Source organism: Lagenorhynchus albirostris, chromosome 3 (genome assembly GCF_949774975.1).
Source record: "Lagenorhynchus albirostris chromosome 3, mLagAlb1.1, whole genome shotgun sequence".
NCBI lineage: Eukaryota > Metazoa > Chordata > Mammalia > Artiodactyla > Delphinidae > Lagenorhynchus > Lagenorhynchus albirostris.
The window spans coordinates 120,447,430-120,474,228 of NC_083097.1; the positions used below are offsets into that span (position 1 = coordinate 120,447,430).

The 26,799-nt window shown below is 39.3% G+C and overlaps 2 protein-coding genes and 1 non-coding gene across 3 annotated transcripts in view; all 3 read left to right on the plus strand.

The window, feature by feature from the left end:
* The window catches only part of KCTD16 (potassium channel tetramerization domain containing 16), a 269,001-nt gene that overhangs the window by 27,467 nt on the left and 214,735 nt on the right, over positions 1–26,799 (plus strand). The window lies entirely within an intron of this gene.
* On the plus strand, positions 8,175–9,861 carry LOC132517904 (RNA-binding protein FXR1-like). The gene has a single exon (XM_060145941.1). The coding sequence runs from the start codon at positions 8,251–8,253 to the stop codon at positions 9,859–9,861; it is 1,611 nt and encodes a 536-aa protein (XP_060001924.1). The 5' UTR covers positions 8,175–8,250.
* Positions 21,418–21,524, plus strand: LOC132518968 (U6 spliceosomal RNA). The gene has a single exon (XR_009540074.1). It is a non-coding gene; the product is annotated as a U6 spliceosomal RNA (small nuclear RNA).

The window sequence follows — 26,799 nt, forward strand, 5'->3', positions numbered from 1 at the left end:
CCAGCAGGGAGTCTTATCTATCAGAGCTTTCTCCCTAAGCCTGGGAAAGAGAAAAAGAAGAAGAAAGCAAAGAGATGTGTGAAGTTTGCATGTCAGCAAAAGTTTTTGCATGTCAAAAAAAGTTTTTTTTCTTTTCCCCATCCCACCCCATTTTTATTTTATTTTATTGTAAAAAACAAAGAGTTTAGTGATAATGGCTTCAGGTTCTGTCTTAGTCCCATCCCTAAAGGACTGTGCTATTACATTATTTGCACTTTAAATGGAATCCATTGTTCCAGTAGGTTTTTCTTGTTTTATACCCTTTAGATCTTCCATAAACAAGACAGATAATGAACATAAAAGAAACCCAGCTTACCTAGGAAGATAAGGCAAAATTGCCCAGGTGTTTGAATTGTGCTGGCTGGTTTTATCTGGTTGTGATAAATCCTTTCCTGTCCTTGGCAGTCAATCCTAGGGAAGGGGAAAGAGAAGGGGAAGAATTTGAAAACACTAATTAGGGGCTTCCTTGGTGGCGCAGTGGTTGAAAGTCCGCCTGCTGATGCAGGGGATGCAGGGGATGCAGGGGACATGGGTTCGTGCCCCGGTCCGGGAGATCCCACATGCCGCAGAGCGGTTGGGCCTGTGCGTCCGGAGCCTGTGCTCCGCAACGGGAGAGGCCACAACAGAGAGAGGCCCGCTAGTACTCATCATTTAATCTCTGCAGTATCTGCTTTGCAACTAGGAAACCATAGTATTTATTAGACAAAAGTCTTCAAGGATTAAAACAGAATCGTAATATTTTCTGGTTAGGCAAAAACAGATTTAAATAAATAAATAACAGCAGGAGGATATGATCTATTCTAAAGAATATAATCTTCAATTATTGTAGGTTGATTTTGTACAGAAGCATTCGCACTCCCAGTTATCTGATGTCAAGCAGGTACCATATTATAGCCAAGTCTCAGTAATGGGGAGGAAATGAGTTATTTTTATTTTTGATGTTTCCTTTGGATGTTCCAAATTCAAAAGTCAAGATGAATTTTTCAGACCTCCCTGTTTGGTAGACACTGTGGCCATCTCTTAAGCTGCTGCTCCGTAACCTCACCCCACAAGAGAAAGTTCAGGATTTCACTCTCTTGTGAGAAATGTAATATATAAAAGCTTCACTCATTTTTTTCCCCACTCTGTCTGTCTTGGCTCAAATAGCTCCTATTTACCGTGATACCTTCTCTATCCCAGGGATCACAAGCTATTTAGGTAGCATGAGAGGTGCTGAACCAATGAGGTAGGTTGTAAGCAGCTTCACTCAAACCACAAAGATAAATGGCTCTTCCATGGAAGATCCAGGACTTGGAATCAGGCTACAGTGACTCTTGTATCCTATTTGTGCTACTTACCCGTTTTGTGAGCCAAAGCGTACAACTGAGTCAGGCTTTCCTGTGAAAAATGGGAACAAATCCACTGACCTTACTAGGTTGTTATATGGCTCAAAGAAGATGATGTCTACAGGAAAACATTTGGCCATCTATAAAGCAGTGTACAAAGAAGTTAATACATATATAAACCGTATGCATCGGAATCCATCCCTTTTCCAAAGATAAAAGTTATTATGATCAAAAATGAGTTCTGAGATGGGCAAGAAACCAATCTCTCCCTAAAGGGACCTCAGCCTTTTCCTTTCTCTCCTGATGAAAACAGGAGTACATCACTAACTCTGTCTCCTCTGGATAAAAGCTGAAAGCTGTCCAATAAGCAATAAATAAATGATTGCCAGGAAATACACACACTAGCCTCACTGAAGCCCAGCTCAATTTCTATCCCATGAAAGTACACAGGCACACCCAGTTGATGGAATAAAATGTTCTCAGTGTATGCTTTTAGGGGGAATCATTTTGCATGGGTGATCATGTTTTTATGCACAAATCTTAGTCTACTGACTCAGGGATCTCAACCTTTTAACAATCCATTATTCCTCTGGGTTAAAAGTCTCATGCTTCCCCTTTCTCTGGAGGTTCTAGTGCCTCTCCCGAGCGTCGGGGAGGAAAAGTCAGTTTCCTTGTACCTTTCTAGGTTCTTGGCGGAGACCCCTCCATAATAAAAGATAGATTAACAGGAGGGAAACAAACAAAAGTTTAATAATATGTATACCTTCTGTATACATGGGAGATACCCAGGAAAACTGAGTAACTCCTTAAATGGCCCAACCCATCACCTTAAATACCATCTTCAGCTAAAGACAAAAGAAGATGGCGGGGGTGGAGCCAGTCATGGGCAGTTATCAGGTAAAGCACAATATACAATGATAAGATTTTATGCAGATTTAAGTCCTTGCTTTCTCCTTCGACAAGAGTTTCAAGAGATTTGATAATCCTGTTCCTGGTAAAGAGAGAGAGAGACACCCTGACAAAGGGAGATTTCCCTTATGTAAATGTATCTTTCAAAAAGGTAATTTCTAAGTTTTTAGAGCTTTTCCTGTGTCTGATGTTTCTTGAAGATAATCGGCCTAAAATAATCCTTTTGCCAAAGAGACTTATTCTGGGGGCAAATTCTACTCCCTTTCACAAGGGTGTAGTTTCTCTGACCACAGCTAAGAGAGGATAAAGTCCTCTGTTTCCTCATTGGCCCAAGGTTCTTCAGTAAATTTGCTGAGCTCTTTGTTTCCATGGTTTATGTTTAGAGCAGGAGCCATAGAGTCAGTCTGACCGGGTCAAACCTTTACTCTACCACTTATTTCTTGTTTGACCTTGTGTACACAGATACTTAAACCCTTGATGCCTCAGTTTCCTCGTCTATAAAATGGGAATGATGGTAGTACGTACCTTATGGAGTTGCTGAGAAAGTTAAATGAAATGATGAATATAAAATATTTAGCAAAGTACCTGGCTCATGGTAAGCCCTCAATAAATATTAGCTTTTATTATTGTTATTATTGTTACAGAAGTGAGAGATTATTATTATTATTTAGTTTTTGGATAGAAAATTATAGTATAATAGACTATTTCTTATCGAACTTCAGAGAGGTCTTTTGAGATTCACTATTGAAAATTTATACCTAAGGGAATAAATACCTTTCCAAATACCTTCAGGCCTTTGAAACATTAAAATGTCTGATTCTCATTTTAAAAGGCACAAAACCCACCATAAAAGTTTAAATAACTTGATATTGTGAACACCCTCATTCTTTCTCTGTATCCCCAAATTTCATCAAAGTACTGCATGCTTTGGGGTAGTACTGACCCAGTACTTACTGACCATGAAAATTTTTATACCAAAAGGTCATTGTTAATGTATGGATTCTAGAAAAAGAAAAATGGCATAGATCTTAGCAATGACTCTGTTATAGGATTGATATCATTTGACAATAAAACATTTAATTAGGTCCTCCTGCATGCCAGGCACCATTAGATGCTGAAGATACAGAAAACCCTGTCTCTGCCCATGAGGTGCTGTTAGTCTAGTAAAGACACAAATACAACTAATTATCAGATAATGAATAAATGCTGTATCTGAGGCACAATTAAAATGTAGAGGGAGAAATCAATTTTGCCTTTTGGGTGAAGTCAGGGATAGCTCTGAAGAAGAGGGAACATTTGAGTTGGGTCTTTGGAGTAGAGCATGATTTGGGCTGGTAGATGGGGGTCTGGAATGGAGGGAGGGCAATCCAGGCAGAGGGAACCACATGTGCAAAGGCATGAAACTTTGTAGGGAATTTTATGAAACTGGTGGGTGGTCTGGTATGTCCAGAACAAAGCGTGATAGAGATCATGTTATTAATTACATTTATCTAAAAATCATGGATGTACCTCTCCCATAGTGATGTAGAGATCATATAAAAAATGAACACCTCATATTTTGTGAAACAGAGCTAAAGATTATGCAAGATACCGTCTTAGAGAGACTTGCTTGTAGGATAGTAAGGTAGCAGGGAAATTTAGAAAAGCCGCCAGGGTGAACAGCTTGAAAAGCCCATGACTTTTTTTTGGTGAGGAAGGGAAGGTATATGCAAATGGTTTTAGCTGCCAGGAGGCATCATCGGAGGAAGGAGATTTGTTCTGCTACTAACTGGGTATTGACCTGGGAAAGTTGCTTAACCTGGTGGGCCTCAGTTTCCTCATTTGTAAAGTAAGGGCTTTAGGTGACCTTAAAAGTCTCAGACTTTAAGGATTTATCATATTGGCAGTGGCTATCTCACTACTGAACTTTGTTTTAATGGCTTGCCTGTTCCCCACTGAAAAATGCCCCATGACTAAGTAGGTCAGGTGGCCAGGTACCAGTGACTAGCCCCAGATGGATGGAAATACTCTTGAATCTCTACTTTGATCCTCCACCTTCATTGTTTCTTCTCATCCATCCAAGGTTCTTGGGTGTTCTGGGCCCCTACTCTGAACGTTTCTTCTATGAAAGTCCGGTTGCTTGGCTTTGCTAGTTACGTGCCTCTATTGGGTCTTAACTGGGGTGAACGTAGAACACTAAAATAATTTCTAACCACGGTGGTTTGGCTCTGTTTTCTCATCCCATTCAAGAATGGTCGCTATTTAGATCCTACACCACGAGGCTGCTGTCCTTGCTATCATAATTGTAATTTGGTATATTGATACAGTACTCAATTTCAGTTGAGCAGATGGTGTCAGGATTTAGACTTATGCTTTTCAGATACAGATGGTCCAAACAGTGAACTTATCTGTTGGTTATTTTTATTTAGAGCAGGTTAAACATAAATGTGACTTCATATCATTTTTCTTTCGTGATTTTTGTTTTACTAGTGATTACAAATGGTTTCTCTTATTCTTTACCCTTTTCTAGACAAAGTCTTTGATTTTAATTAATACCTATTTTCCCTCAGTGTTGACCCAGATCGTCTCCCCTAATCCTGTTGCTTTGGTTTTCCAAGTTTTCTGGAAGAGGAGAAAAATAATAATTTAAAAAAAAAAACACCAAAAACAAGCCACACGTTAATTAGTCTGGAAGAAAAAGCTCTGTGGTTGTCAAGCGTTCTTAATCATGCACCCCCATCCTCATCCACCCCCAGTGACAGTTGTCAGTAGCAGAACAGAACTTAATATACAGGCTCTGGGAGGGCCGATGCTTGCTTTAGAGGTAAAAAAACAAAACAGAGCATCAGAGAAACTGAGTGATTTGAGGTCACATGGAAGTGTTTGGAAGGGTCAAGCCCAGAACCGTGTCTTCAGATTCCTGTTTGGTACTCTTTTCAGATACTGAAGTGCCTTCCGGAACCACTCCGGTTGCTTAGCATCAGATACTGTTACTAGCAACTGGCGTTTTTCCCACATGGGGAAATTGATACCATCACTATGGAGAAAGAATTCTCTGCCAACTTTCTGAAAAACCACAAGTTCTGCAAGTGTTTCGTGGTTCTGATTCCGAAGGTGGGGACTGTGCAGCCAGATGGCTGTGGATTGCTAAAAGGAGGCAGTAGCAGTAATCTTGGTTTAGAATTCAGGATAATGAGAGAAGTAGGTCAGGGGATGCTACAGCTGAGAAGGACTCAGGAAGGCACATATTTCACATAGATTTCCATTGTCTTCTTGAAGATTTTCAGGGGCTGACTTCTCAGCGACCCTGGGGAATCCATTTCAGTATTTCACCACCCCAGAGTCAATGAGCTCCTCTTCTTTTCATTTAGGAGCTTTAGTTCCCTTTAGGTTGGTAACTTGAAGTCAGAGGTTGTTACTTCTGTCCTTTTCTTCGGAGGAAGTGAGAGTTGCCTAAGGAGTGTGACATAGTCAGGATTGAAACTCGTCCAGGTAGACAGCTTTATTTGCAGAGTGGAACAATAACCAGGCTTCATCTCATGCTTCTCCGTGATCACCTGGTCTTCTTGACTTATCTCAGTGATAGGCTTTGCTTCTTCCTCAGGAGTACAGTGTTTTAATCTCCCAACAGCCTTGCTGTCTGTTGAGAAGAATTGGGTTTTAAGATGCTGAGATCTGGAAAAGGATGATAGAAGTTGCATTCATCCAAAACAATTAATTGGAGCCCCTTTAGCACTTCCTTCATTATCATTTTTCAAGTTACCCCCACTCATCTATTCCATAAGTGTTTACTGAGTGCCTTTTGGGGGCTAGGTACTAGGGATACATGTAGGGCAAGGCAGATGCTTGCCTGAAAGGGGCTTATGGTCCAGGGGAAGATTCAGACAAGTAGGTAGACAATTGCAGTCCTTCATGATAAGTGCAATGCTATGATAGGAGCAAGCATGTGGGGCTGAGGGAGCACACAGGGCAGAGGAAACCTATGGGAGACACTCAATAAATGCTTGTTGAATGAGACAGGAATCTTAAATTGTGGCTTACTAATTGTGTGATTTCGGGCTGAACCTCAGTTGCCTTATCTGCAAACTGGGGATAATACTTTTCTAGACAGCCCCTAAAAGTTTTTATGAGAATCAATTAAAACAATGCACTTAAAAGCACTTAGGAAACCACGATGCTGGATAAGGGAATTGTTAAAAGAAATGATGTGCTTTTCCTGGCGTGTTTGGTCATGGTAACAATGTGGAAGTTATTAAGAATTTTGGGTAAATTTCCTAAGAGAATGGATTACAGCCAAAGAATTGTGTCTATCGATGCCCCTGAGAGACTTTAAAGTGTCTTCTTTACAAGACAAAAACACATGACAGACCCCAGAAACAGGAATGAAGAATCTAATTTAGTTTTGCATTTGGAGTGAAGAGAATTCTGAAAGACATTTATTTCTTTTTGAAAGAGCTTTTAAGGATATGTTTACCTCTTCAAATCCTGTTTTGACAGGTCTCTAAATTCCCAGTGATTAAATCCACGTTGTCACCAGATTCCCCTAGAAACCTTTAAAAATAGCGTAATCATGAGCTACCATGCCTTTTTGAATGCCTAGTCAACACTGATGCCAAGGAAGATATAAGAAGAAACAAGATGGTCTTTACCATCAAGGATCTTATAGTCTAAATGATGGAACGTGACTACCACATAAAACGATAGTGAATAATAACTACACAATACATAAATCATAAGCAAGATTGGGGGTTGAGAACTTACCAGAGGTTTATGAAGACATTGAGATCACATTGGCACTTGAAGGATGGATAAGATTTAGATAAGGCTGAATGGAATGGGGAAATTATTAACCTTTCCAGGTGAAAGGAAAGGCTTAAACTTTGGAGATGAATAGAGTTAATAGTGCCAGTTTCTGGGGTAACCTTAGTGGCTTCTACTTAGTAAGTGCTTTCTGTATGTTAGACATAGGCTAAGAACATTACGTATATTAATCTTCATAACAATCCTATGAAGTTGGTACTATTCACGCCCCAATTTTACATAAGAAAAAACTGAGTTTCAGAGACATTAGGTAATGTGTCGTTAGACGCATAGCTAATAAGTGGTAAAATGAGGTTTTAAACTAAGATATATCTGATCTTAAAGTCCATGTTATTAACCATCATATTATGCCATCTTCTGACTCTGTGCATCAGAAAGGTTTCAAATGAATAATTCATATTTTCTGAGGAATTAGTGGTTTTGAAACTTCCTAAGTGTCTCTTTAAATTAGAATCTCTTTCCTTCATCACAGTATATGGTGCTTTTAACTTTTTTTTTCTTGTTTTCTTTTCTTTTAACTTTTTTGCATTGTATTTTTAACAGTTAATTTTTTAAATTTTGAGATAATTTAAGTCTGAAAGAAGAGTTGAGAAAGTAGTACAAAGCCCTGTCTACCCTTCATTCAGCACCTCCTTATGTTAACATTTTATACAACCATAGAACAATTACCAAAACTATGACATTAACCTTAGTACAATACTATTAGCTAAAGTACAGAACTTATTTGGATTTCACCATTTTTTCCAATGTCCTTTTTCTTTTAGAAGATCCCATCCAGGATCCTATGTTGCATTTAGTAATGTCTCTATGGTATCTTCCAGTCTGTCACAATGCCTCAGTCTTTGCCTATCTTTTATAACCTTGACACTTTTGAAGAGTATTGATCAGTTACTTTGACTGATGCCTCTCAATGTCTGATGTCTGATGATAATGAGATTGAGATTACACATTATTGAGAAGGATACCAGAGAGGTGATGTGTCCTTCTCAGTGTTTCATATCAAGGGGTACTTGATGACAGTATATGGTTTTAAAATGTCCCTCAGGTGGGGCGGGGGATCCCAGTCCCCGCCCCGTTTTCCCCGTCCCTCCCCCTGCCTCCTTCACGCCCCTCCCCCTCCTCCTCTCTGGTTGGAAAGTTTCTAGAATCTCTTCCCAGCGGCCTTTGCGGTTCCAACATGGCGGAGCTGACGGTGGAGGTTCGCGGCTCCAACGGGGCTTTCTACAAGGGATTTATCAAAGATGTTCATGAAGACTCTCTCACAGTTGTTTTTGAGAACAATTGGCAACCGGAACGCCAGGTTCCATTTAATGAAGTTAGATTACCACCACCACCTGATATAAAAAAAGAAATTAGTGAAGGAGATGAAGTAGAGGTGTATTCAAGATCAAATGATCAAGAACCATGTGGATGGTGGTTGGCTAAAGTTCGAATGATGAAAGGAGAATTTTATGTCATTGAATATGCTGCTTGTGATGCCACTTACAATGAAATAGTCACATTTGAACGACTTCGGCCTGTCAATCAAAGTAAAACTGTCAAAAAAAATACCTTCTTTAAATGCACAGTGGATGTTCCTGAGGATTTGAGAGAGGCGTGTGCTAATGAAAATGCACATAAAGATTTTAAGAAAGCAGTAGGAGCATGCAGAATTTTTTACCATCCAGAAACCACACAGCTAATGATACTGTCTGCCAGTGAAGCAACTGTTAAGAGAGTAAATATTTTGAGTGACATGCATTTGCGAAGTATTCGTACGAAGTTGATGCTTATGTCCAGAAATGAAGAGGCCACTAAGCATTTAGAATGCACAAAGCAACTTGCAGCAGCTTTTCATGAGGAATTTGTTGTGAGAGAAGATTTGATGGTCCTGGCAATAGGAACACATGGTAGTAACATACAACAAGCTAGAAAGGTTCCTGGAGTTACAGCTATTGAGCTAGATGAAGATACTGGAACATTTAGAATCTACGGCGAGAGTGCTGATGCTGTAAAAAAGGCTAGAGGTTTTTTGGAATTTGTGGAGGATTTTATTCAGGTTCCTAGGAATCTTGTTGGAAAAGTAATTGGGAAGAATGGCAAAGTTATTCAAGAAATAGTAGACAAATCTGGTGTGGTTCGGGTGAGAATTGAAGGAGACAATGAAAATAAACTACCTAGAGAAGATGGGATGGTTCCATTTGTATTTGTTGGCACTAAAGAAAGCATTGGAAATGTGCAAGTTCTTTTAGAGTATCATATTGCTTATCTAAAGGAAGTAGAACAGCTAAGAATGGAACGCCTGCAGATTGATGAACAGCTACGACAAATTGGTTCTAGGTCTTATAGTGGAAGAGGCAGAGGTCGTCGGGGCCCTAACCACACCTCCGGTTATGGTACAAACTCTGAGCTGTCTAACCCATCTGAAACTGAATCTGAGCGTAAAGACGAGCTAAGTGATTGGTCATTGGCGGGAGAATATGACCGAGAGAGCCGGCATCAGCGTGACAGCAGGAGACGCCCAGGAGGAAGAGGCAGAAGTGTTTCAGGGGGTCGAGGTCGTGGTGGACCACGTGGTGGCAAATCTTCCATCAGTTCTGTGCTCAAAGATCCAGACAGCAATCCATACAGCTTACTTGATAATACAGAATCAGATCAGACTGCAGACACTGATGCCAGCGAATCTCATCACAGTACTAACCGTCGTAGGCAGTCTCGTAGACGAAGGACTGATGAAGATGCTGTTCTGATGGATGGGATGACTGAATCTGATACAGCTTCAGTTAATGAAAATGGGCTAGGTATGTAAGTACTTAGGGAAAAGATATATATTATTGTATAATATTGTTAATGTATGAAGCTTTTTTTAAAAAAAAATCCCAAACATATGCAATTCACAAGTTGAATTTTTCCTAGTGTTTACTTCAGACGAGGTAGGTGGCTTTGTGTCTGTCTTAGGGAAAACTGGACAGCTACATGTAAAAGTATGAGATTAGATTACTCCCTAACACCATACACAAAAATAAGCTCAAAATGGATTAAAGACCTAAATGTAAGACCAGAAACTATCAAACTCTTAGAGGAAAACATAGGCAGAACACTCTATGACATAAATCACAGCAAGGTCCTTTTTGACCCACCTCCTAGAGAAATGGAAATAAAAACAAAAGTAAACAAATGGGACCTAATGAAACTTAAAAGCTTTTGTGCAGCAAAGGAAACCATAAAGAAGACCAAAAGACAACCCTCAGAATGGGAGAAAATATTTGCAAATGAAGCAACTGGCAAAGGATTAATCTCCAAAATTTATAAGCAGCTCATGCAGCTTAATAACAAAAAAACAAACAACCCAATCCAAAAATGGGCAGAAGACCTAAATAGACATTTCTCCAAAGAAGATATACAGAGTGCCAACAAACACATGAAAGAATGCTCAACATCACTAATCATTAGAGAAATGCAAATCAAAACTACAATGAGATATCATCTCACACCAGTCAGAATGGCCATCATCAAAAAATCTAGAAACAATAAATGCTGGAGAGGGTGTGGAGAAAAGGGAACCCTCTTGCACTGTTGGTGGGAATGTAAATTGATACAGCCACTGTGGAGAACAGTATGGAGATTCCTTAAAAAGCTACAAATAGAACTACCATATGACCCAGCAATCCCACTACTGGGCATATACCCTGAGAAAACCATAATTCAAAAAGAGTCATGTACCAAAATGTTCATTGCAGCTCTATTTACAATAGCCCAGAGATGGAAACAACCTAAGTGTCCATCATCGGATGAATGGATAAAGAAGATATGGCACATATATACAATGGAATATTACTCAGCCAGAAAAAGAGACGAAATTGAGCTATTTGTAATGAGGTGGATAGACCTAGAGTCTGTCATACAGAGTGAAGTAAGTCAGAAAGAGAGAGACAAATACCGTATGCTAACACATATATATGGAATTTAAGAAAAAAAAAATGTCATGAAAAACCTACGGGTGAAACAGGAATAAAGACACAGACTTACTAGAGAATGGACTTGAGGTTATGGGGAGGGGGAAGGGTAAACGGTGACAAAGCGATAAAGAGGCATGGACATATATACACTACCAAACGTAAGGTAGATAGCTAGTGGGAAGCAGCCGCATAGCACAGGGAGATTAGCTCCGTGCTTTGTGACCGCCTGGAGGGGTGGGATAGGGAGGGTGGGAGGGAGGGGACGCAAGCGGGAAGAGATATGGGAACATATGTATATATATAACTGATTCATTTTGTTGTGAAGCTGAAACTAATATACCATTGTAAAGCAATTATACTCCAATAAAGATGTTTAAAAAGAAAAAAAAAAAAAGTCCCTCAATGCTACTAGATTGTTTAGGCTAGTGAGGAGATAAAAGAGGAAATGTATCTCTGAAGAGAACAGTTGTGTTGGTGTATACAGGGGTTGGAAGTGGGAGGTGATGAGCTCTCATCCTTGTATCTTATTCTTCATACTTTGAAACTACTACAATGTAGAACAAGACAGATTCCTCTCTCAAGTCATGCATGGTACCTGTGGTCCTCTTCTTAACTCTGAAATTCACTCTGAACGGTCTTAAGCTTTTGTCTGAACTTGATTTTCTACTTTGATAGCCTGGGGATAGTGAGAGTAGAAAGAAGGGAACTAAATGAGTAAAAAACATTCCAAATAATGCAGTTCCTCTCTGACCTTACTTATGCTCTCAAAACACTTTTCAGAAGCATTAAAGGATGGGGTTGGCTTCCCTGGTGGCGCAGTGGTTGAGAGTCCGCCTGCCGATGCAGGGGACACGGGTTCGTGCCCCGGTCCGGGAAGATCCCACATGCCGCGGAGCGGCTAGGCCCGTGAGCCATGGCCGCTGGGCCTGCGCATCTGGAGCCTGTGCTCCACAACGGGAGAGGCCACAACAGTGAGAGGCCCGCATACCGCAAAAACAAAAACAAAAACAAAACACAAAAAAGGGTGGGGTTGAAAACTCAACATACAATTTTCATTATGGTTAGTGTGGAGACTTTATGTTGAAGGACTCATGTCTGAGAATAACAGGATATTACATTAGAATCACTCCTTACAAGCGCCTTTGAATTATTGTACGTAATGTAGATTGGAAATTGCAATCAGATCAATTAAACTCACATTTTTTTATACTAATCCCTTCCTTAATCACTGACGTTGGTGGATATTTTAATTTTATTCAAGGAGGCAGATGAGGCTTGTGTATGAATAAAAATGAAAGGATTGTGAATATAAAGAGTTTATTGCTAGTGTTCCCCTGCTGAATACAGTGATTTTCTGGTTACCTGATCTGAAATGAATCGTAAGTCAGTGACATAAGAGAGTACAATACAATAATTCAGGGTGCCATGTTTTGCCTACGAAGCATAAATATTTGAACATTTGCATTACCGTTTCTGAATGAGTGGATTAAGTAGCTATGAATTATTAACTTACGTTCTTTTGGGTATGATTGAAATATTACATTCAATCTTTACCCCTCCAAAGGGAAAAAACCCCCCACAAATCCCTATGTTCTATGAAACGTGAAAAGAATCTCATTTCAATGTCTTGCTTCATTTAACTGTGCCACATCTGTGATATAGTATGGTGACCATGTTGCAGTTGAGAATTTAAGGTTCCCATTCTGTTCTTCAGAGGAACGGTACATGAGTACACCATACTTTACCCACTTTCTCTAAAAGTTGTAAGTTGAAATTTATAAATTCAGAAGCAGAGCTGGCAATCTAAAGAGTTTGTGTTTTTTTGAAAAGGAAGGTGGTTTTTGAAATGTGTTTTCTGTTTTGTAGACTTCTTGTAAGTATTAAGAGATATTAAAGCAAGATCCATTCCTTGGACTTCCAAAACCAGGAACTCCTAATTTATCTAGAGACCATGTACTGGCATTCTAGTTTACAGACAGGGGTCATGGAAGTCTTGTCTATAAAAATATATATAGTTCTTAGCAGGTGTGTTTTGTAGAAAGTAATAAGCATTTCACCATAATACAATTTTATTATCATTATCATTATTATTATTGAATAAATAATACAAACCATAGACAATTATATACTTCCCCCCACCTCAGTAACGCATTTGCCAACTTCCCAACTAATGTGCTACTATTGTCGCATCTTTTAATTATACATGTATTTTAAATCTCACCAGACATTATAATAATTTTATACAGTCAGTATTTATTAATAAACCAATATTGACACATCTTTATAAAGTCCATAATTTATTTAGATTCACTTAGTTTTTACCTAGTGTCCTTTTTCTGTTCTAGGATTCCATCCAAGTTACCATTACATTTAGTTGTCTTATTTCCTTAGGTTCCTCTTGGCTGATGTTTCTCGGATGATTAGGCTAGGGCTGTGGGCTTGTGGGAGGAAGACAACAGAGGTAAAGTGCTATTTTTATCATGTCATATCAAGGGTTCACACTATCAACATGACATCACTTGCAATGTTGACCTTAATCCTTTGGCTGAGTTAGGGGTTGTCAAGTTTCTCCACTATAAATTTACTCTTTTTTATTTTTTCCCTTTCCACCCTGTACTCTTTGGAAAGAAGTCCTATGCGCACTCACACTTAAGTTGTGGAGAGTTATACTCCTCCTCAAGGGCACAATATCTATTTAAATTATTTGGAACTCTCCTGCATGGAAGATTTGTCTCTTCTTTCCCATTTGTTTCTTTATTCAATCATTTATTTATGTTGTGGACGTTTCCTTTATACTTTGAGTTATAATGCAACTTTGTATTAAAACTTAATTTTGTTGCTCAAGATGTTTTGGCTTTGACCATTTGGAACTCTTTCAGTGGCTCCTGTGTTCCTTTGATGTAGCTCCCTCATTGTGGGGTTTTTGTTTTTGTGGGTTTTTTGGGAGCACTTCATTATTTTCAAGTATTATAAGATCCTCCAGACTTATTTTGAATATTTCCTACCCCAGTCCTGGGATCAACCATCTCCCTGAGGAGCCCTGGTTTCTTTTATTGGATAATGGTATTAGAAATCAAAATCTGGTTGCTAGGTGAGCTCATTGCTACTAGAGTGACATTGCTTCTAGTCTCTCTTATCTGACATAGCAAGAACATAAATGTATGTTTACTAACCATGTATGTATATCTGTCTATCTATCTATCCATCTATCTATTATACAGATAGTATAACCATCTATATCTGTATTAAGCTAAATATGGGTTCATACTGATGTCTCAACTCTAATTTGTTAACATATGGATTGTTCTTGCTCCTTCCCTCGTTTATCTGTAAACACCCTTTCCAACAGTGAGAAATTTGCTCCTACTGTCTGCTATCCATTTACATGATTGTTCAATTCCAGTGTGCATGTATAGCAAATTCAGAGTTGGTAACCTGTACCGTGTGGGGCACAACTTTACCAACTAGAGAAAAGTGCTTATGTACAATTTCTTTTGCTTTTAGTTTTACAGAATCCATGTATTTCTGGTGTTACTTAGGTCAGCACCTTTTCCCTCCATCCTCTTCAGTGAGATTATTTCATACATTTACAGTACAGTCAGATTGATTTGGTTCCCCCCCCACAATCCTTTTGTTCACATTTTATTTTGGATAATTTCTTCTGATCTATATTTTAGTTCACTAACTCACTCTTTAACTGGATTTACTGTACTATGAAAAACCTTCATTGGGTTCTTAATTTTCATTATTACAATTTTCAGTTATATATTTTTCCATTGATTCTTTTTAATAGTTTCCAGTTCCCTGTCAAAATTCCTAATTATGTCTATCAAATCTTTGAACATGTTAAATATATTCTGTCTCATGACTTTATCACTTGGATCCCATGTGAGTATATTTACATTGTTTGTTTTCTTCCTCTTGGTCTGTGATCCTTTTGTCTTATTTCTTCTTCTGCCTGGTTGATTTTTTTATTGAATTCCAGACATTGTATTTGAAAAAATGTCAGGGTAAAGTGAGGTCTAAGATGGTCTTCCTCCAGAGAGAATTTATTTTTGGTTCTAGCAGGAGGCTAGGGCCACTAGGAGTCCTGGATTACATCTCAATTCAAAGATTGAGATAATTTGAAACAGGACTTCCGCTGTGAAGATTGATCTATTGATCTATTTATTTATTTTGGGTACCTTTTGAGGTACCCAAATCAAAGCATGGGGAATTTCCAGGTCTCCCCCTTCTTGGTGGACTCAGGGCTTCAATTTTTGTCTTTCTAATACAACACTCTCAAAATCTCTGCCAAGCTTCTCAGTCATTTTTTTTTTGGATTGACCTGTGCCCAGTGACTTCCTTAGAAAGAGGTGGTTGGGTCAACTGATCTATAAGACCCTTGAGTATGGGGCACCAAACTGTGTTTAGACATAGTTCCTGCCTATTTCTATTTTACTTGTGAGACTGAAAGTATATAAAGGAAACATTGAGAGCCAGTTGAGTAATAGAATGCTAAACTGCATTGTATAGACAAATAGAGGATAGGAGAGTCTCTGTTAAGTTGATAATTGCACAATATAAAGAATAAGCACAAAACAGGTACATGAAGGAGAAAGTGGTGAGGTTTGCTGTCCAAGCCATGGAATTGGACTAATTGGCTTCTTTTCCATTTTTACGCTTCCATATCAAACACACTTTCTGGTCAGGTGGGTATGTGACCCAGTCTATCTCAATTTTAACAAAATAACCCCTTTAATAAATTAAATCTGTGTTTTTGTTTGGGGTTGGAGAGATAACTCTATTTTTAGATATCTTTCCCAATGAGCCTGCAGAATTGGACCCAATTCATATTTCTTCACCTTCCCTTTTCAGATTTTCTAGTAGCCTTGGTGTGGTTAGAATTGTAGCCTTAACTTCGTGTCTTGTTAAGTATGTGGCATTTTGAATTTCATATTCTTTATCAATAAATCAAATGAAATGTAATAGTGCAAGAGAAGCTCCTTGAAAGCAGAATCATGTGTAAATTATGCCTTATTAATGCAGTAAGTCCCCTACATACAAACCTTCAAGTTGTGAACTTTCAAAGATGTGTATGTGAGTTTGCATGTCCAATCACGTAAGTTAGTTCACGTGTCTGGCGTACATTGTCATGTGAATGCATCCTCTACAAGTGGTTGTGCTTTTGTGTACTTTACTGTACATACTGTATAGAGTACAGTAGTACAGAATCTTTATTTCAATCCCAGGATGTCTGGAAGCAAGCATAAAAGCAGTGGTGATATAGCTGGTACTGCTAAGAAGCACCAGCTGTTGTACTGTACTTCTTTACTTTTCAAGGTACTGTACTGTACTATTAAAAATGTTTTCTTGGGCTTCCCTGGTGGCGCAGTGGTTGAGAGTCCGCCTGCCGATGCAGGGGACACGGGTTCATGCCCCGGTCCGGGAAGATCCCACATGCCGCAGAGCGGCTGGGCCTGTGAGCCATGGCTGTTGAGCCTGCGCTTCCAGAGCCTGTGCTCCGCAACAGGAGAGCCACAACAGCGAGGGGCCCGCATACCGCAAAAAAAAAAAGAAAAAAAGTTTTCTTTATTTTCTGTTTGTTTTTTGTGTATTATTTGTGTGAAAAGTATTATAAACCTATTACAGTACAGTACTATATAGCTGATTGTGTTAGTTGGGTACCTAGGCTAACTTTGTTGGACTTACAGACAAATTGGACTTAAGAATATGCTCTCGGATTGGAACTGAACTCGTTCGCATGTAGGGGACTTACTGTATTATTTTGGCACGTCATCAGATTGTGAACTATGGGGATAATGATAAGATTAGAAAAGCTCTGGATATGGGGAGATAATGATGATTATTCTGTTAAAAGCTGATTGAGACCCTCAAAAACCTGAATTGTGATTTTTTTGCTTATTTATTCATCTTAACATGTATTCATCCATTTACTTATTTAGTAAATAATTACCGAGTGTCTTAAATGGGCCTGGTACTGAAGCTGAAAACTTGGCCTCTGTGCACCAGTGCCGAATCAAATCTCAGACACAGAGTTTTGGGTGAAGTAGAAAAGCATAGTTTTATTGCTTCACCAGGCAAAGGGAGACAGCAGGCTCACGCCCTTCGAAAACTGTGTCTCTACCCTGGAGAATTTGGTGAGTTTTATAGCATTGGTTCAAGGGCAGGATTGCTGATAAAAGGCCTGTATTCCTTTAATCTGGCCTCAGGTGATCTCCTGATGAGCTTCTGTGGTTCCTTTAATCTGGCCTCAGGTGGTCTCCTGATCTCTGAAGAATGCTTCATCAAGTAGTTGGTATCTTCCATTTGTTCTGGGCTTTAGTTCTGTAAACGAGCTCAAAGATATTGTTATGTATATTCCTTGAGGTGAACCAGGATCCTGTCCCAAGGCTGCACTATTGTTTCTTGACTGCCCCTCCCTTGTCCCTGCATCCCCTCCCTTCCCTGATTAGCAGCTGTTTGAACCTGACCTTTGGAACTCAGGGAAGGTGATGGAGGCTGAAATCTATTTCCAAGAAATGGGGGACACAGGCTTCCATGGCCAGGAGCCCCACAGGGTCCTGCTTGGTTTTAGTACTGTGCTGGATGCTGGGAATTTCAGAGCAAATATACCTACAAGCTTTGTCCTTGAGGAGCTCACAGCCTAGTGAGGGAGATAAAAATTAATCAAAGAATCAAACCAATCAATGTGACATCACAACTGTGATAGATACTTTCATGGAGAGGGACTATGTTTCTACAGGAATATATAATGAGAGGATGGAAGATATGACCTGGTCAGAGAGGTTAGGGAAAACATGCTCAAGGAAGTGGCAGTTGCCATGAGACTTGAAGTATAGGGGTTGGCAAGATACATGGAGGAAGTGAGAGTATTCCAGGCCAAAGGACTACCATCTGCAAAAGTTCTGAGGTAAAAGGGAGAATGACATGTTCAAAAACCTTAAAGAAGTCCAGAAGGTCTAGAAGGTAGAAGCAAGGAAGAAGTGGCCCATCAGATGGGGTTGAGAGATATGCAAGGTCCAGACCTTGCAGTGATTTGTGGCCACATTAAAGATTCTGGTCTTCGTCCCAAGGACAGTGAGGGAGCCATTGAAGTGTTCAGGGGAATTATGTGGTAATGAGGATGCTATATTCCAGAGGTCAGGTGATGTTTGGGCAGAGAGATGACCCTCATTGGGCTTCATATCATTGAGTTGAGTACTCCATTTTCTGTCATTATGTTCACAGAGAAGACTAATTTAATGTGAAATCTTCAATACAAATCAGGATTTGTAAGTTTATGCCTTGGAGTGCATTATTGAAAAGGCACTGAAGATAATTCCAGGTAGCATTAAAAAATCATCAGACTATGTCCATTTGCTCAATGAATAAATGGCGACTGTTTTGCAGAAGTCATTAGGATAAAAATAAGCCAAATTTGGCTTTGAGTTACATCCACTAGACATTCATTTCAAGAGCAAAATATTGGGAATATTCAAACAAATTCTTTCTTCAAAATGTTTAAAATATAATGGAATAAAATGGATAATATAGAACTTTGATCATGTTTGATTTTTTTAAAGTCTTAAATACTTGGTTTGTGTTAACTTAGGAAGAATTGGATGTAGGATATTTTCTATGCTACCTTCATATCCACTCAAATAAAACAAAGTCACAAAATGGTAATTGAACCTTGACCAGGTCCCATCATAGTGCTCTAGCTCCTACCAAGTTTCTTTTTCTTTTCCTACTCATCTCCCCTTTTCACACCCTCTGACTTATGTGTTATTCCCCCAACCCCACCTCCCTTTGTTTATTGAACTTGCCCAATATTGGATATGACTTGGGCCTTGGTAGTAGCAATGGAGAAGGTGAGAAAAATGGCTTCTGGCTTTGCTGATGAACTGGATGAGTCAAAGATGACTTTCTGATTTTTGTTCTGAAAACGGGAAGCATATAGTGACCATTCCTGAAAGCGGGAAGATTGCTGGAGAGTTCCCAATTTTGGAATATTGAGTTTGAGATGTCTATTAATCTCCACAGTGGAAGAACCTTTTTAAAGCTAAATATTGCCTGCTTCTCTTAACAAAAAATTCAGTGTTATAATGTTAATAGGCTCTGCCTCTTTATTTGGTCTTATCAAAGGTCCTGACCATGCAAATCAGAGTAAGTTGCTCTCCTAATTAAAACTTTCCAATGGCTACTTACCGCCTTTAGACTAAAATCTAAATTTTTTTTTTGCCACAGTCTCCAAGACCCTTCCTATAGGTATTGCCTGACCAACCTACCTCGTGATACCTTCCTCTTGACTCATTATGCTGCTTCTGTAAGGGCCTTATTTCTGTCTCTTGAACATGCCAAGAGACATACTTCAATTTTAGGACTTGCAGTTGCTGTTCTCTTTTTCTGGATTATTCTTCCCACTTTTTCTTTTATACTAGAGACTCTTTTTGACTATTTTGATTTCAGACCATGTTTTATTGCCTCACAAAGTTCTTTTGTAATTATTATCATTTTCTTCATAGTACTTCTCATCCTCTGAATTTTTTTTTTTTTTTTTTTTGCGGTACGCGGGCCTCTCACTGTTGTGGCCTCTCCCGTTGCGGAGCACAGGCTCCGGACGCGCAGGCTCAGCGGCCATGGCTCACGGGCCCAGCCGCTCCGCGGCATGTGGGATCCTCCCAGACCGGGGCACGAACCCATGTCCCCTGCATCGGCAGGTGGACTCTCAACCACTGTGCCACCAGGGAAGCCCTCCTCTGAAATTATTTATTTATATATTTACACATTCACTGGTTGTCATCCCCCACCCCTGCCCCACAAGGTATCTCATCTGATTAGTTTGTCCCTATATTCCCAACACCTAATACAACATCTGGCACATTTGAAGCACTCAGTAAATATTTGTGACTATAAAAATATTAAATAAGTGAATGGAAGTGTGAAGAAAAGGAGGAGGTAGAGAGAAAAAAGCCTATTCTCTCTTATAATCAAATAAAAAATGTATATCACATATTGTCTTTATGTTGGCTACAATATTGCCCCCATTTATTAATACACTTCATGTTATAGACCTTACAAATGGCAAAGTATTCCTTGTGGGTTTTGTGCTAAGAATACAAATTCAGTACGTCAGGCCATCTCCATTTTACATAGGAAAATAAGGCTCACAGGAACCAGATAACTTCCTCGCGCTTACTCTGCTTTTAAGTGACAGTCTGACCTGACCTTGAATCCACATCTCTTGAGTTTGAATCTGGTGTTCTTTTCGTACACTGTGCTAGTTCTCTATGATACCATAGGGACTGATGTTGTCACGTAATGACGATATCATTGTCAAGAAGCAACACGTAACCAAATGGGTCAGATAAAATTAGAAGTGGTCCCGCATTTTGATAACTCGAGTCTTTGCCCATTTTTAGAATCACAATCAGATTTATTAATATCTTCTGGCTCTGATATGTTTTAAGTAACTTTCTTTAATTTACATACCTATTTATCAGACTGACCACTGGCTGTGTAACTGGGAATACAAGCAATCTCACTGGGAACATGCTCCTTTAAAAATTTTTTTTTTTTTTTTTTTTTGTGGTATGCGGGCCTCTCACTGCCGTGGCCTCTCCCGTTGCGGAGCACAGGCTCCGGACGCGCAGGCTCAGCGGCCATGGCTCACGGACCCAGCCACTCCGCGGCATGCGGGATCCTCCCAGACCGGGGCACGAACCCGTGTCCCCTGCATCGGCAGGCGGACTCTCAACCACTTGCGCCACCAGGGAAGCCCTCCTTTAAAAATTTTTAACTAATTTTTAACTGGGGCTTTATAATCTCTGAGAAGCCTGAATTAACAGTGGGTTCCAATATGTTCACAAACCACAGCCCTTTCCACAGCATTCACAGCAAGGTGAGGGGTTGTGAGCCATTGCCACCTGGGTATATTTCTGGCACAGCCGTATCTTCCTACTAAACTGTATACTTCTTGGAACCAAGGCTAGATTTTGCATCGAGGAGATGTTTCTGGCATAGCTGTACGGAAGACGACCCATGGTGCACCGGCTCTTTCTGCAATAGTCTGCTGCCATGTCAGTCTACCCGTGGCAACAGTAATGCACACTTAGCAGAGGTGGTGCTTCAAGGGGTGGGGGTGATGAACTCCTCTCAGGGACTCTGTATCCCAGATGTCGCACAATTGACATGTTGCTTTGGAATTCTTTGCCTTTACTTACTTCACTTTCTTACTTTGCCTCTACTTACTTCATTGTACTGTGTGTGTGTTGGGAGTGGGGCAGAGATACAATATCTAGTCTTAGTTCTAAGAAGTATACAGTTTATAGGAAGATATCGAACTTATTTTCAAACAACTATAATGGAAATTAGAATTTGGGATAGATGTAGCCTAGAATGTATGGTTTAAACCTTGCTCCCTGGTGCTCGCTTCGGCAGCACATATACTAAAATTGGAACGATACAGAGAAGATTAGCATGGCCCCTGCGCGAGGATGACACGCAAATTCGTGAAGCGTTCCATATTTTTCTTTGTGACCGCCTGGAGGGGTGGGATAGGGAGGGTGGGAGGGAGGGAGACGCAAGCGGGAAGAGATATGGGAATATATGTATATATATATAACTGATTCATTTTGTTGTGAAGCTGAAACTAACATACCATTGTAAAGCAATTATACTCCAATAAAGATGTTAAAAAAAAAAAAAAAAAAAAAAACCTTGCTCCCTGGAGTCAGGCAGACTTGGAGTTAGGCTGAGACTATTACTTATTAGGTAGGTTGTTTTAGACAGCATACTTAAGCTCTGTGAGACTTAATTTCCTCATCTGGAACATTGGGGTAACAATAACCATACGTGTCATTTCACCCAATTGCATTCATGATACATTTCTGTAAATGGACTTACACAGTTCTTGGCACGTAGTAAGTGCTTGATAAATGTTAGCCTTTAGATAATTGTTATATAATTTGTATATAAAATTTAAAATGGTTTCAATTCCTTCTGCTCTTCATAAGTGACTGCATTTTGCGTTAAGGAAATACCCTTAGTAAAGTTGGAAAGGGGGAAAGTGCAGGGTGTGTGGGGAAGTGGCCATTCCCAGTTTGGCCAGATTCTGTTATCTGTGTGGAGAAGTCTTGAAATATAAGAGATAAATCAGGGAGGGTTAATTAAGGTGAAGCTTGAAGAGTTTTGAGTGACAAATCTATATTTAAATCAACACTTGTGGGTAGGTAGTGAAGGCGCATACTGTTTAAAAGGGAGTTCTGGAGCCGAACCACCTAAGTTCACACCCCAGCTCCACTGTTCACTGCTACATGATGTTGGACAAATTATATAATTTCTATTTGCCTCAGTTTGCTCATGTGTAATAATTTTACCAACATCATAGGCTTCTTGTGAACATTATGAGATATTACAAGTTCATTATTACCTGAGAGCCTGGTAAAACACTAAATAAATGATAGCTATTATTGTATTATTATTGTTATTATTATTCGAACAGAACTGAATAGTTGATTTGCAAGTAGCAGAAACAAAAGACAACCCTTTCGGTGTTATTTTATAACTAAAATGGGCATGGTGATAAATTTTGAGTAAGACAGCCGTGAAAAGTGACATTTTAAACCTCTTCTCCAACCCCCAAAGATTTGGTTTTTCTCCAAGAGTTTCCTGACCACTTATGCAGTCAGTTTCTAGCTGGAGGTGACTTTAAGAATTTCTATGCAAAGTGGCATGTACATATGCAATTTACATATACTGACATGCCATTGGCTGCTTATAGTTTATGGATCTATCAGTATAGTGTAGGTAGTAAATCTATGCCTGAAAAGCTAATCTATTCAATTAGTTTTTGCAAATTGAATATTTTAAGCAAAAAAAAGGAGAAGTCTTTGTTTAGAAAAATGCTGTCGTTAATTTATTTTTAAAATGTAAGAGACCACTACCCCATTTGTCATCTTTCTAAATCCAAGTGTCCATTTATTTGGGTGGGCAAAAGTCTGCATAAATAGTTTCTAGTAAATAGCATTATGCAGAGAGCTACCGAAAGCCAAATCAGAGTTAATCTTGATTTTTTTTTTCTTTTCTGCCTTTTTAGAAAATCTAAAAATATTTCAACCTGCCATTATTAATTTTCAGTGTGTCAGTTTTCTTTAGGTGCAAACACTGGACAGGTGGCCTAATGCTTTTCATGAAAACTTAAAGTGGATGAATAATAAATAGGAAATGTCACTTCCCTAGAAAAACTAAAAGAGCCAAGAGCGTTCACCTTTGATTAGTACAGGCTAGGGTGACGATTGGCATCTGTGGTCTCAGAGGTGAATTTTTCTCTCAGTGGGGTTCAACCAGATCACAAAGAATCATTCTACTGAGTTCTTTGGATTTCAGGGTGTTAGTGAGGCTCATGTCAGAAAACCATGATGGAACATTTTTCTCGAAAAGACATGCAACTAGATCATGCTACATTACGCAAGTCTCAGAGCAAAGGCTGAGTGTCCGGGAAGTTTCATCCATCTGGAACTATCTCTAACTCTGATTACAGAATGGCTGTCACAGCCTAAAGCAGGTTCTTTTTTCTCATCTTCTTTTGTCTTGTTTTATTCCTCCCCCATCTCCCCCCACCCCCTTGTTCTCCCTCTTTTCTGTCCTCACTTGGAGTTGATGTCTCTACTGTTAGGAACTCATTTGGTCAATGACCAATTGGAGCTCAATAGGTCATTTTTATGACCTATGGTTTAAAGCCAGACCTGCTTGGAGCCATTTCTAATTCTCTTAATAAAGAGAATGGAGTTAAGAGTATTGTAATTTAGATGTATCCATTTGGGAAGGGTTCACAGCTCCATCCAGGATATCTTATGCTTGAAGATCCATGGTCATCTCGCCATGTCCCACTCTGAACCCCCTTTCATTGTTATCCCCAAGTCAGCATATTATCTCCTTGTACCCTACCACTTACAGGTATTACATATTTACATAATATATAATTATATATTACAGAAAGATGTCATAGATCACTTCTCTTCTAGTCATGTAATATTGGAATCTGGGGATCAATAAACTTTTTTTATTATAATAATCCTCAAACCTCTATAAAAATAGTGAGAGTAGTATAATGAACCCCATTTCAGGGACTAGGATATTTTCTGTGCTCATAGTCCCCGGAATTGTCACTAGCACAAAACTGGTGTTTTATACAAGTTTCTTCATCAAGATGGTTGTCTATTTATCAAATTTATTTCCTTTTTCAAAAATAGGGAAAAACTTTGTATAATTTCAGTACTTGGAATCCCTCTTCCCTTTTTTTTTTTTTTTGGTTCAAAAATGAACTTGTTGCACACATGTGGCTATAGAAAATAATAGAATCTTTTTTTTTTTGTTTTTTAAAGAGGACCATTTGGGCATCTTTTTGTAGTTTTCTCAAGATGTTATACCTGTTGAGTGGAGAGGAACTTATAACAGGCTTTTTCCTCCCCTAAAAATCTGTCTTTTATTACATGTTGAGATGGTGGCTCTTTGAAGGTACTTGACCCTGAGAGATTAAATGCCTCTCAAAGAGGGGGAAAATACATCTACTGATACCAAATTAAATGCTAATGAAATCTGGAAGCATGTTTTATACTTAGAGCTTTAAAAAACTGTTGTTTCATGTAAAGGTCTCTGGGGTTTTTATTCAGAGATTAAAAAAAAGATTGTTGTCGGCTGTGTTTTTACTAAATCACCATTGATCTCACCTGTGACTCAGGGAAGACGGAGGCAGTTGATTGTGGGCATCTCTAGGGTAACGATTTGTTCCCTATGGACCTGTGTATCTAAGGCCTGGGTAGGTCTCTGCACAAAACCTATATGGTTGGCAAATGCATATACTAACACTCACCACATTATCTGGAAAGTGCTTTCCTTGAGAGTAAGAGGGCAACCCAACCAGAAGAACTTCTTCCTCTTTGAATGTGTTGACTCTTGCTGCAACTAATTTCTGATGTTGAAGGAACAGACCAAATAACTTTTGACTTCGGAAAAGTGTAGCTCCTGGAGCTCAGAGTGAATTCAATTCTAAAATCACTTCATTTTGCTTCAGACAATGGAGGGACATATAAATCTATCAACATTTAGCAAAGAGGACACCCTACACAAATCATAGGACTCTGAGGAAATAAAAAACCTTAGAGAATGTCTGACTTTCACAGATGATAGAGATTTGGAGAAATTAAGTGATTTACCTGAGGTCATCCAGATAATTATTGGCAGAAGTAGATCTCTAGAAGTGGGTTCCTGGCTCATTTACAATCACCCAGGGAGATAATAATGCTGTATATGCCAGGCCTGTACTTCATCCATTTTTTGCTTCCACAAATTGTACTGGGATGCTTTCAAACCTCCACTGGATAAAATGAGATTACGGTCATTATGTTGCTATTGTCTGGGTTTGAATCCAGGCATTTCAGATCTAGATGCCCCCTTTCTCAAACTCTGTGCTTCACTGACCAGGAATTATCTGTGGGAATAGGTACAGCCTTATTTAGACAGGAGAAAAAAGTGCAATGGTGGTTCTTTGCAGAGATATGAACATCGCATTCTACATTCTGTGTATCTATTCTATCACATTCTTCCTACGATTTGCAGTCTAAAAGCAAAGAAACTCTTCAATTACTCTAAGTGCTATGATCTCGATCAAAACAGTTGACTTCTGTGGACCTCTTTTTTCCCACTTGAAAAAAAAACACAAATGATCAGGGAGATTGCAAAGTCTTGTGCTAAGAGAAAGATTGTCAGAGTATCAGTTGGCGGTAAATCTCTTTAGGGTTCTGCAAACAGAATCATCCATAAGTTAGTTTTTAGGGACAGAAAATAAATTTACATCCACACGTTCATTATTACTTGTGCTACATTAAGAAGGACAGTATCAGGGAAGATAAGTAACTGTGACCTCCAAAAAGTCCCCAAGGGGTCTTTTAATACTGCTAGTCTGTCTGCCTGACTTGCCCTGCGGATAAACGAAAAGGAACACCTTCGTTTTTTTTTTTTAATTAATTAATTTATTTATTTATGGCTGTGTTGGGTCTTCGTTTCTGTGCGAGGGCTTTCTCTAGTTGTGGCAAGCGGGGGCCACTCTTCAACACGGTGTGCAGGCCTCTCACTATCGCGGCCTCTGTTGTTGCGGAGCACAGGCTCCAGACGCGCAGGCTCACTAATTGTGGCTCACGGGCCCAGTTGCTCCACAGCACGTGGGATCTTCCCAGACCAGGGCTCGAACCCATGTCCCCTGCATTGGCAGGCAGATTCTGAACCACTGCGACACCAGGGAAGCCCAGGAACACCTTCTTAATGACACTACAAAAGCAACAAGAAGTCCTGAGAGGTATAGTGACCAAAATGGGAAGTTTTGGGGTCATTCATCATGCTGCTAAAGGAAAATCATTATTTACTAGAATTTTAGGACTTTAATGCTACTGCGTGTGGAGAATATGAGCCATCAATGGGATTATATATATTAGGTGAAACAAAAGCTCAGGGAATGAGTGTGATCAGCATCTTCCATACAGAACTTGAGAAGGTGTTTATTGACATCTTAAAATCTCTAAGCTATTAACAGTCTTTTTGACTGGGGAGTAGTGAGAGATCAGAATATGCAAGGTGACCAGTGTGGCAAAAATTTTGCCTTTTGTAAAGGAATATGTAGATCATAATCACTGAGATTTTTTTGTATCTTATTATCATTCTACTTTTATTTGAGTTATTTATATAAGTGTCTGCATCCCTCCCAAATCGTAAGTTCTTAGAGGGCAGAGGTGTGTGTATTATTTACCCAT